The following is a 12756-nucleotide window of genomic DNA, read 5'->3' on the forward strand; positions in this document are numbered from 1 at the left end:
TGCACAATATAAGTTTATTTCAATTTGAATGGAAAAAAAAACACTGCCTAGTAGGCAAATTACAAATAACACAGCTACCGTGTTTCCCCGATGAATTTTCGGGGTAGGTCTTATATTAGGGCAGGTTTACAAAATAGTGCTAGGTCTTACTTTCGGGGTAGGTCTTATTTTCGGGGTAGGTCTTATATTAGGGCAGGTTTACAAAATAGTGCTAGGTCTTACTTTCGGGGTAGGTCTAATTTCTAATTCTAATTGACCTGTAAAGGACTGTAGATAATTATGCACAGAACAGAGAGCAGGTATGCGCTAATTAATTGCTATGATCTCACCATTGAGCTTAAAAGATCCTCCTTATTTGCGCAGCTGAAATCTAATCCCCTTAATTGGCAGATTCGCGACCCCTATTGCTTAATATTATCAAGGCAGGTGTACGAGCGCACTCGACTCCAGACCGCGGGAGACCGCACTCGGTGGTCGCGCGTACTTTCGCGCTTCCAGCGAGCGCGGATTTCTTTGATGAATCAGGGCCTAAGAGTGGACAGCTAAACACAAAATGAAATAACTCAAAATACTACTCAAATAAAAAAAAAAAAACTGCCCACACTGAGCAGCAATCCTGAGGGTCTCTAGTACACAGGGGTACCAATCTACTACCATCCTAGTACAGCAAATATCATGTTTTTATTTTGCATACTTCTGTAAATATATGTGTTCTGACTTTATACAAGTAGATAACCACAATTGCAATCTAGTAGCCTACAGCACCCCCTAGTGAAATTATTTCTGAAAATAGGGAATTTTCTCGATTTATATGATGGCAGATTACATTCAAGGAGATTTAGAAAAAACATATTCATTGGAAAACATACCGTAAATCTTATCATTGTGACCCTGGTACTTTTTGTCAAAGTTGGTAAAATAAATTTCTACATATACTGTATTCAGATAGTTTAATGTGACTACCAGTGTTGATGAGAACCACAAGTATTATTTGCAATATTTCCCCAGTTTTGGAGGTGATTTTAATGTGTTTTTCTTAATTTCACCTGGAAAATAGAGCATTGGGCCTGAGTAAGGCTGAATTTGTTGTGCTGCATATTTGCAGCTCTTTATTTGGCATCAAGGCCAGGAGTGTGGAATTAATCGGTGGGCCAAACAACCCAATTCTCTTCCAGGCCAGAAATAAACGACGGCTGTGGAGTACCTGGACCAGGCGGCTCAGGTGGAAAGGCTGTGTGCAGCCTGTATGCTGGGAGAGCCCCGGAGGTCTCTCAAAGTTTAGGTCTGTGGAACCAATAACTCCAACAAGAATAAAAGTGGGCAAAGTGCCCTGAAATTAAATGACAGCCTGAAATACCCCTCTGCAGTGAGTACGTTGGAAGCACAGTAACACAATGTATAATGGCTAAAATACATTAAAAAAAATTTGTAAAATAAAAAATATTATCAGTGTTGTGTGTCTTTTACTTTTTAATATTAAGTAAATTGTTTATCAGTGTTCCAAAAGAAAATGTTTGGTGATCATTACCAAGAGCAGGTGCATTAATACTCAACCCATCAATCCTCAGAGAATCCATATACCAACAAAGCATCTAACCTCATTTTTTGTTCATACATTTTGTATATTCATTTACATTTTATATTTTTATATATGGCCCATGACATGGACTTACCTCCTCATTAGCTGCCACACTAAAGCCAGGGTGAGGGTGCGATTGCCTTCATGAAGATCATGGCCTCCTATACCCACCAAGGAGAATCCAGCCTTGTTCCTTCCAAGCTCAACAGCATAATTACAGTTCTCTATCTAAAAAAATAAAATATAATGTTAGAAATTATCCCAGCCAATTTAATATGTTGTATTGAAGCAGTAAGTTATTAATTGTAGTAAACAATAGCTGTCTGTAAGTATAACTGTGCAGGAGCCAAAGAAAAAACAGTGAACAACTATATGATTTTTGATAAAACATGTTAGCACATACCATCCCTGTATGGTGCCCCATAGGAACATGGTGGTGCCATGTAAAAAAACATTTGAATATAACATGAAAATAAAAACCTGTTTGAGACTCTATGTAATATTAAATTAATTTTAACACAGACCTTTCTCATGTGTGCTCCAAGAGGTGGAAATGGAGGTTTGTTGACCCGACCCCAGTCAACTGGCACCCGTGTTCTCTCATATAATTGAAAGATGATTAAAGCATCAGTCAGATCACTAAATACAGAAGAAAAAGAAACAAGTTTAACAGACAGTTATTTTCTAGTCATATTTTATCTTATAAATAACAGAATGTATTGACCTGCTAATTTTGTATTAAAAAAGAAAAAAAATAGTGTTATTCCAGCTTCCTAAAATCATTATCAGTTTCTGAATTACAGTCAGTGACCACAATATAAACAAGAGCAGATTTATTAATTAATTTTCTTATTCGTTTATTCTTATAAGATAGAGTGGATGATTGTTAAACCCTGTTATTTTTTCTGATTTAATGTGAGGTCACCAAAAGAAGTGATTGCAATTATCTTCAAGATGAGAGAAATCCTTCATTGACACAAGTGCCACTTTTGGAACTATTCTTTTCATTGAGGTACAGGTGATCTAAAAATTTTGGACCTTTCTTGACTAGGTCAGGAATAGCCAACATGACAAATACATGTATTCTAATTTGCAGCACTACAGATCACAGTAAAAACACCTGGATTGGATTTATAAAAAAAAGGGTAGAATCACAAAGCTAAATTCAAATCAAACATCAAGCATTATTAAAAGCCCCCAAAATTGTCCAACACCTGCGCTTACAAAGTGGTAGCACTAAAGAATTATGAAATCTTTATGTGTAGATATTAGGAAAAAATCATTAGAGTTGATTGTATTCAATAAGGCTTAGATTAACATTTCAACTATTTTTTATTACCCAGATCATAATATTTCTCATAGGTTCCTGCACTTTCTGCTGTGATAAATAATTCCACATAAATGTGCACACGCGTTACCTGTATAAATGGTTAACATAAGGATTTACTCCAAGAGAATTCATCCAGTTCCGGAAAGTTCTCTCTTCATTTGTCTCTCCTGTGAGTGTGAAAGATGAAAAAAAACTTTAAACAATAAAATACAGCTACTGAGTTATATATATTTGTATTAGGTACTGAGTTACACATGCTGTATACAGCTTTTATGAAATAATAAGTGTAACCATCCTGTGGTCATTGCATTGAACAACCTTTGTTATAAATACTGGAAAAATTGGTGAATATGCCGCAGATCTACAGATTTACAGAGTAACATATTTGTATTAAGCTAATTAGAAATAAAAACAATGAATTATTCTTAATAGATATTTGGGTTAGCAAAAGGGTTTAAGTGTTGGTATTAGTTAGAGCTGCCCTGATTCCGCCAGCGTTTTTTTTGGACAAAGGAAAATATTTTTATAATACAATTTAGTTATGGAAATAAATACAATAATTTGCAATATTCATGCAAAATAGGCTCCTTTTTACCATATCTGGTCTATTAACTGAGCATATCCAAAGTACTTTTTGGTCCTCACATGGCAACATGAATTATGCACACTGACACTATGCTGTTTTAGTACAAGCATAAACCGCTCAATTTCTGATTTGCCAGGGTTTCCGTGTTAAATGTTTTTAGCATTTATTTTTTGTAACTTGTGACTATATAAATGACTAATCAAAACTAGAAGTTATGCACTGTGTTACCCAGAGCCACCAACCAGCTTCCACTTATCATCTTAGTAGAAAAAGAGAGCAAATATCTGGCATGTTGCTTGCTATATGCAGCACCTTTATATTGACTCTAATCCAGTATGAAGTCCTATTACTTTTCTCTGGCCATCACTGCCGCATTAATTTTTTTTTGTATTATATTATTTGGTTGAAATGAATGCTTAAATATAATAAAATGCTGTAATTAGGAGTAAGGTCATCAAATAACAAAACATGGTACACTCTGAAATCTTGGTGCAATTTGTTTATTTTAACATCACAGCAAGGATTGTGGGAAATAATTTACTCATGCAAAATGTTGGAGCTCAATGCATTAGGTATTGAAATTACTTCCTTCTGTAAGCCTCTGTAGGTAGGAAGAAAATAGTCAGAGGCTTTTGAATTTTTGGATTGTAATAAAAACCTTTTAAAAAATTTTATGCATGGCACAGACCTCTCTTCCATTGCTCGTTACTAAATAATCTTAGAATGAGTGCATAAAAAATAAATCTATTCTCCAAATACAATAGTGTCCCGCTAAGTATCCTTAGCATAACCCCCATCCCAAAATAAAACACTAAATCTAACTCTCACAATTATTCCCCCTTAAAAACTAACAACTAATTATTCCCCCTTAACATCTATTTGTCGAAACACAGGTGTTAACATTTTAGTGCACTGAGATGGCATGCAGACCAAACCATGCAGCACTTTATAACATGCACAGCTAGTTGTAATATACCACACTGAGTGCACTATCTTACTGAAGAAAAGTAGCATGCAGATTGACAATACAGGTTTTCTAGTAGGCACAAGAAACCCTTCATAGGTACAACCAATTTTCTTTTTATTTATTTATTTACTGCAAATTGCAAATGACAACTTTAAACATTAACATATAAATATTAAAATATTCCACTATTGCATTCTGTACACTGAAGGGCCCACCTCAACTGTTTTTAAAATGCGTGGATATAGTTTAACAGCAAGCACTGTGTAAGCTCTTATTGGAATTGGCTGGTGCTTCCACAAGTCTTTTTTTCTAATTTCCAGACTGGCAGTGCAGTATATAGGGAAAGTATGCTTAAGATGCTGTAGGTACATGCTTTAAAATGAAGCTATATTTTTTCTAAAAATACAAAGGCTGCCATTGCTAGACTATGCTTTTATAAAACAGTAGTTGCCTGAGTGTGATGTGGAACCAGAGGCTTCAGTATATCTGCAACAATAATGCATTAGATCAAATGGTTTGACTTTCCTAGTTGCATAAGATTCTGGGACAAGGCCTTTTGTTAAAGTTGTTCAACAGTTAACATTTTTGTATTTCCCTTAACTCCGGTCATATGTAAATGAGATACACAAGAAAATGGAAATAAAGTACCGTATTTTCCGGCATATAAGACAACTTTTCAACCCCGAAAAATCTGTGTCAAAGTCGGGGGTCGTCTTATAGGCCGGGTACCAATACTTACGTGCAGCTTGCTTCACGTCCGGCGTCCCTGCGAGTCCTCCTTCACGTCCGGCGTCCCCGCGAGTCCTCCTTCACGTCCGGCGTCCTGTGCAGCTTGAGCGAGTCCTCTTGTGCAGCAACGCGAGCCTGCACAGGAGGATGTGAGCCTGGATTGGCTCTCCAGCGGAGAGCCTGGATTGGCTCTTCACTGGAACATGCCCATTCATTAAAGGAACGCGCCCATTCAATACTTAGAACTAGTACTGTACTGTTCCTTCTGCCTCTCAGTTCTCGCACAATAGCGAGATCTGACAGGCAGAAGGAACAGTACAATCCTGGGCGTATAACACGACCCCCAACTGATTGGTTAGAGTGGGGGGTCGTCTTATACACCCAGTCGCCTTAAACACCGGAAAATACGGTATTTGTCTGGGTCCACTCTCTGTAGGGACATAGAATAGACTACAGTACCAGATGTCTAATCATGCGTTCTATGTTCCTATCTAGAGAGATTTGTGGAAAGTGAAAGGGGTAGCACGTGATGCAATGAATTGTGGTGCTGTAGCCTGTTCAGTACTATGCATGCTAACGTTTACTTTAACTCTGTAGGGAATGTATAATGTTTTCAGAAAACTGTACTTAATATACCAAGTTTAAGAAAAAATGAAATTGTTAATGTTTTAAAAACATGTTGTAAACTAGTAGACTACAATAATGCAAGCATGCAAAGTATATACATATCACAGTTATAAACTATAAGGTTTATATAAAGAAAAACATGACCAAAACCATTATACTTTCCCTTTAAAGTAACATGCCTCACACTACAAACAATACATGCAAAACCAAATTTAGAGAAGTATCACATGAACATATACTGTACCTACTACATAATTAAGGGTGATATCTGTGACAAATAGGAAAGAATAACCCAAAGGCACTGTATTAGTAATCAAAAATACACAATAAATGAAGACATTTTTATGAGAAATAATTATTTTTACTACGTCTATTGTCTAATCAAATGATAATTTTCTAATCAAAATGTCTACTTATATAAACATTGCATAGAAATGGATTTCTGTTGTGCTGCTTGAATTACATGGTTATTTTATCACTAAAAGCACACATGTGCTTGGCTGATGCTTTGCTCCATCCAGTTGCATGAATCAAAGACAATACCAGGTACCTTCAGGTATGAAAAATTAAATTACTCCATGTTACAGCACTGACACAGTCAGTCCATAGCCCTTTGTAAGTAGCAATTCAAGTGACTTAAAGCTTGCACACAGCAGTTTCCCCTATTTGCAAATGCCAAATGGAGCAACTGGGGAATAACTATGATGGTAATTCTGAATGTATATTTAAACAAGCACTGAATACTTAACTTCTGCAAATTTTTTAAGACATGTTTGTATGTTGTTTATGTGTTTAAGTGCCTTTCATCTAGGCACTCTGGTTTCTTTCCCATTTTAAAATAACATAGGGGTAGGTTAATCAGCTTTCTCTCAATTTGACATTAGACTATGGTAGAGGTATTAGACTATGACAGGGATGATGTAAGCTACTCAAGAATACAGCAATTGAATTGACTAAGGACTTTATAAAGCACTGCTTAGTGTAGGTGTTTTAAAAATACATGACAATAATAACCCCTAATATTCAACAGCAGTATATATATATTTAAAAAATGTGTATGAAAAAAAAATGATTTAAATTTGATTAGTCTACGATTTACTGAAATCCATCCAGCAGCAGTAATAGTTTGACCGTGTTTTTATCCTTTGAAAAGATTACATTTTAGATGTTAAATGACCATTGGACAGTAATATACACAACGTTATTGTACAGGTAGAATGTTAATTAGAAAAGCTCTATAGTAATTTTTTTAATCTGTGGGATGTATTGATGTCTTATGTGATGTTTTTCTTACCTTCTATTGAATCAAAGTCATACCCATTGGTTTTGTGCAGACCGGGGAACATGTTGAATAGATTTGCTACAAAAGCTAAGTTCAGTTTAGGGTTTCCTGAAACCACATCTGATGGTGCCACAAACTGCCGGCAGCCTAGTTTGTCTGCTTGAATCAGCATGTAGTCGGCTCGCTTTACATCATTAGGTTCCTGTCAAAGGAGCAAAGACAGACAGGTACAGAATATCTATAGAAAAACAATATACAATATAAAATTGCTTCTGGAATTATTTGTAAGCTATTTAACAGTATATTATATTTATTTTTTTCCGTAATGAGATATTTAAACTTTGATACTGTGGCTGGTTAACCCCCTTTGGTTGCATCTCTTTTGCCTATTTTTGCCAGCTTCCAAGTTCTAGCCTCACATTGCAAGAAATAAATGTCTAGGGGTGGTTTAAATTGTACCTTTTCCTACCATATACCACACTCTGGCAGCATCCAATGTGCTCCCCTTATCTCCCCATGAACGTTATTGTGGGTGGACCTCAGCATTTTCCACTCACATTCCAGGACTCCTGACATTCTCACATTATTCACGTAATAACAATACATTTTTGGGTTTTAGTTTATTTGAGTAAATATTAATATTTACTTAACATAATTTTCTCTAAATCATCCTTATGGGTCCTTTAATTTGATCAGTGGTCAAAATGAGCAACAGAAAGTTACAAAAAGTAGGAAATGTAGAGCAAAGCTTGACTAACAGTGACCTCTCTTTATTTCTGAATCAGTTAATTATTTTCATGTTTATTAAGTCAAGAAACATAAAGTGTTGACTTACATTAAACCCAGCAAAGTCTATGAAAACATCATCCTTTGGAGCAATCTCTCTTAGCAAATGGAAGTATGCTTTGGAATCCTTAAATGGAAATAAATACATTGGGATTAGTATGTCAATATCATAATGTTTATTGAGTCATTAAATGATAGAACCTGCTAGCACTGTCAGTAAATTAAACAACAGCAGAAGCAAAATAACAATATGTTCCGTATTAGGCTTTGAATATCTCCAAATGCAAGAAAATAGATCTAATGCTATCCAAATTTCAGAATCAACCTTAGTAATTATTATTGGTAAATATTAGTGCTACTTTACTAAGGCAGCAAAATGACATTGGTTGCATAATTTAACTGAAAATTAATATATTCCTACTTATTTTAAATGTGATTGGGTATGAGAGTGACAACAGACTAGTACAGTGTATAGTTTTTCTTTAGTAGATGTAGATGTATAGTAAATACAAGTGATTCCTTTTCCATCTTTTGATATATACATGTGTTTTCATTTGTCAAAGTTTACATACAATGGGTACTTGTCTCCTAAACAATATGACCATATGAGGATGCTGGTTGTTAAGAAAATATAGTTCTGTTTGGACATACCTTTATGTCAGTGCTGAAATTGTTTATATTTGGCCACTGAGCATTCGTCAGGTGGTAGTTCACCCAGCGCAGTAGGAGTTCTTCAGGGGACAGTTTCATCAAATCTTCCAGTGTCTCCCCATCTCTTAGTAAAGCAATAAGAGCTAAAAAAAAGACAATTAATTATATTTTTACATTTGTTTTTACTACTTTAAAAATTCTACAAAGCAACTTACTGCCCTGATTCAGTCATTTAAAAAAGAATTGTGCAATATGCAATTGCCCAAAGTAACCTGTTTATACTTTGCATTATTTTCTAAATAAGCCTCATGTTTATTTTATAATTACCTTCATTCTTGGAGATTTCAATGTCAGCAAACAATCCAGCCTTAATGATCTGCCATAACAACCCTAGGACTAAGTGTGGCTTTCCTTCTTGTAAATCATGTGCACCTATATTTACTACTGTGCAGCCAATAGCAGAAGCTGAGTTCAGTGCCAAATTAATGTTTTCCTGGTGAAATAAAACATGTTTATCAGTGAAAAAGTAAGCAAATATTTCATACAGATAATTCAGTAGTTTATTGACCACTTACTGAAATTGTGAACGGTGTAAGCTTGGTCTTGTTAATTGCTCTTTCATCAATAGTGTCTGGCTGGGACAAGTTGATCATTTTGCTTAATAGAAACAAAAAAGGAAAGTTTGGTCACGATACTTGCAAGTTGTATACTATAGACATTTTCTCCTGTATGCCCTGCAAATTGCACAGCAATGTGACAGTTATTTCCACTTTGTAACAACAATGTGAATACACACCAACACTACCATGAAGATATACTGACTGGCAAAAAAGTTACCACCTTGATTAACCAAGCAAAAAAGCTGGAGTTGCTTTAAGTCTAGGATCAGCATTGTTACCATAAAAGTGAGGTGAACAGACTACCTGAAAATCTTTAGATCAGTATATTTTTATCTTCTCTTTTATCATCACCTTATGTTTATCTTCACCTTCACTCAGGACTGTCAGAAAGTAATTATAGGCACATTGGTGGTATCAAAGCTCCTACAAGCCCTACCTGCAAAGGCTGACTTAGAGACGGATGGCTCACCCAGACACATCATGCATATGTCAATTAGTCTGGCTACACCTGCAGTCCTACATGGCTTCGAATCAGAGATGCTACAACAGGGGGATTCAGATGGCACCGTTTTCCTATCTAGGTTCCATGGGTATAACAGCACAACTAGTAAGCTGAGGTCTCAGTTGTTGCCATACAAGTGGATGACTCCCTAGAAGAGAAGGACACAAACTCCACAACTGATTTGATGCTTACTGTGGCCAGATTGCACAGAGGGGACATCCCTGTTTACTGGGCATTTGGACAACCAAATGACTCACATACTGCTTTGCCTGTGGATGGCATGGGGTGGGGGTTACAAATTGTTTGTTACTCCATATCTTATAAAGAGGATTTTGGGGAATCTTACTTTTGGCATTCCCTCATGTACTAGATTATGCAATATTTATGGGAGCTCCCTCATCATCACCTCCGAACAGCCACCATGGTATCAGATAACTGCTGTAGCCTTAGCCTCGACCTTTCAAATACCCAGCTATACACCTCCCTGATGCCTTTTCTGCCTCAAGAATTTTCTGCACCATTCCTTCAGGTCCAAGACCATGGGTTGAGATTGACCTGTGGCCTACTGAGGCATACCTGCCTTGCATTGTTATAGATTCTTTTGTGTGATGTTTGTTTGCATGGGTGTTACCTTTCTTTATGTTACTCTCTGTTTTATTACATTTTTTACACCTGGATTACCTCACTCCTCAATTAACAGGGTGTTCAGTTTCTTTTTGTCTCAGCAAGGGTGAGCAGTCGCTTCCCCTTTGTAGATTGTTCTCCCACTCTCCATTTGGGAAAGTAGAGGTTTTTTAATGGGTTCGCAGGTAAATTAGTGTATGTTGCACAACTTCTCTTCTTTCTCCTGCTCCTCCTGCTCTTAATCCTCCTGCTCCTCAAAACATCTTGTGTCTATTTTTATGTTCCCCCCGTCCCACACCTTTTTTCTTTTATCTCTTCTATATTTTTTTACCTGCTGTTTACCCCAGACCAGCTGAAGTGTCTTTATTCTGGGGATGTCTTTATTCTGTGTTCTCTCCTATTGAAATCTACCATTTATTTGATCTACACAGATAATGAGTCTAGGTGGTATTCTTCTAGGAGACTAATTTCTATTAAAGATAAGTTAGTAATTTTTAGGAAGAGAAGGTATCTGAAAGTATACCACAGCTATGCAGCAGGCACTTAGCACAAGGGTGTGAGTTTTCACCCTTCTAATTTTATCTTTCAGCAGCTTAGGGACAGGTGCAGCAGTGATAATGGCAGATTTTTGTTTCTCGAGGGTCTGTTTGATGTCAGTAGACCCCCCAAATATGAATCAGGTTTGGTTTTTAGAGGTGGTGTTCTTTCATTGGCAGAATTTAAAGATGGCTGAACTCTCTCACTCCTTTTATTCTAATGTAGTTTCAGACAGCAATCCTCCTATTGATTGAGACCCTCACAAGGCTAATAACGGGGGACCATTCAAATCCTTCAATAAGTTCAGAAAAAAGAGCAGCAGAATACTGGCTAATGCCCTCAGACAGCAGAAACACACCTTTACTTCACAGATTGTTAACAAAACATAGCAGAAACTTCATCACACTAAGAGTATTGGAGCAATATTTTGCATTTTTTTTAATCAGATCTACACAATATCCAGACTGGTTCACTCTTGCCCCCATAGCACTCTAGAGCAAATGCTATACAAGCTTATTTTCTCTACTTCAAGATGTCCCAACTTTCATAAAAAAATAGAGAATTTCTGGAGTCCCCTACAACATTAAAGGAATTGCAAGAGGCTCTAAGAACAACCCAGTCTGGTAAGTGTACCCTTTTAACCTCATACCATACTTTAAAACTTTCCTGGACATCTTAACTCCACATTTTCTGCCAACTTATTGACTTCAAACAGACAGATTTGCCATGATTCACCTCATATTACAGCATTTTCTAAAGAATTGAAGATGAACCAGTTAAAGGCCGATTCCTCTAATGAACCAAGACTTGATGTTTATGTAAAATGTACCACCCATTTTCTCTTGGTTCACAATAAACTTGGGCATGAGCAGAAACACAACCAGGGAATTAAAATTTATGGCTTATGAGCTAAAAGAAAGGATTGTTTTTACACACTGGATGTTGTCATCGTGTTAAATAAGAATAGGATAACAATGCTCTAATATGAAAAAATAAATTAAAAAAATGATGTTTCCATGGAAATTCAGGGTAATTTGAACAATATTATATTTATTCGTCTTTGAATTTGTTGGATACCAAACTAATTGATTAAAAAGAACTGGGCACCTTGACAAGTCATAAAAAATGTATATCCCTCTTCTATTTCCTTTTGAGATAACAAAACAATACAAGCGGCTATTCCATGTGGAAACAGAAAAGATTAATTTTTTGTGCTGTAAAAAGGATACAATGGTGATGGGCAATCACCAGTTAAACACAAATCTATCTATCTATCTATCTATCTATCTATCTATCTATCTATCTATCTATCTATCTATCTGTCTGTCTATCCATCACTGATTGTTCTAAATAGCTTATAATAGCTAAAACATGTTTTACAAATAACTATTGTTGATTTAACATGCAGACAACAAGTGGAATTGCTTACAAAACTCTTTAAAAATGTAAAACTACATCCAAACTTAATCCACTTGTTTTCGCTTTAAAATACAGTTTTGGAGTAAGCATTTTGTTGATTTTTTTACCGGGATTACCTTAGGTGTTGATGTATTAGACAGACATTGCCTACAATTGCCATTAATATGTCTAACTTTGATAAACTTTAAAAGTGGAGGCTTGTTGCATAATTTATTGGATGTCATATATTCACCATGTTCCGTTTCTCTTTACCTTGCTCTCCCCATAAATTTCACATATTGCCTAGATTGGGTCTGAAACAGACTGATCTGCCAAGAAGAATTCTACTGCCATATTAATGCATTAATGATTAAACCTCTGAAAGCCTCTGTGTAAGGAACTTACCCGCCCTGCGAGCCCGCGGTGTCCCTGGGGTTCCCAGCCACAGTAACAGGCAGCATGGCCGAGGCTGCTGTCTTGCTCGCAGCTTGTCTGTCTCTACAGGCGGAGGGATCCGCCCTGGCCAAAGTACTGTTCA

The 12756-nt window shown here is 36.3% G+C and overlaps 1 protein-coding gene across 3 annotated transcripts in view; it reads right to left on the bottom strand.

Moving 5' to 3' along the window:
- The window catches only part of PLS1 (plastin 1), a 52042-nt gene that overhangs the window by 3564 nt on the left and 35722 nt on the right, over positions 1 to 12756 (bottom strand). For 2 of the 3 annotated variants that reach the window (XM_072407918.1, XM_072407917.1), the window contains exons 6-14: positions 9113 to 9194; positions 8865 to 9030; positions 8538 to 8680; positions 7936 to 8013; positions 7113 to 7302; positions 6063 to 6086; positions 2998 to 3076; positions 2104 to 2218; positions 1674 to 1807 (exon numbers count right to left, since the gene is read on the bottom strand). In XM_072407918.1, coding sequence (XP_072264019.1) covers positions 1674 to 1807; positions 2104 to 2218; positions 2998 to 3076; positions 6063 to 6086; positions 7113 to 7302; positions 7936 to 8013; positions 8538 to 8680; positions 8865 to 9030; positions 9113 to 9194 — 1011 coding nt within the window. The remainder of the gene's footprint in view (positions 1 to 1673; positions 1808 to 2103; positions 2219 to 2997; positions 3077 to 6062; positions 6087 to 7112; positions 7303 to 7935; positions 8014 to 8537; positions 8681 to 8864; positions 9031 to 9112; positions 9195 to 12756) is intronic. The other variant, XM_072407919.1, reaches the window with a different exon arrangement.

The sequence above is a fragment of the Pyxicephalus adspersus genome, chromosome 4 (assembly GCF_032062135.1).
Source record: "Pyxicephalus adspersus chromosome 4, UCB_Pads_2.0, whole genome shotgun sequence".
NCBI classification, from domain to species: Eukaryota; Metazoa; Chordata; class Amphibia; order Anura; family Pyxicephalidae; genus Pyxicephalus; species Pyxicephalus adspersus.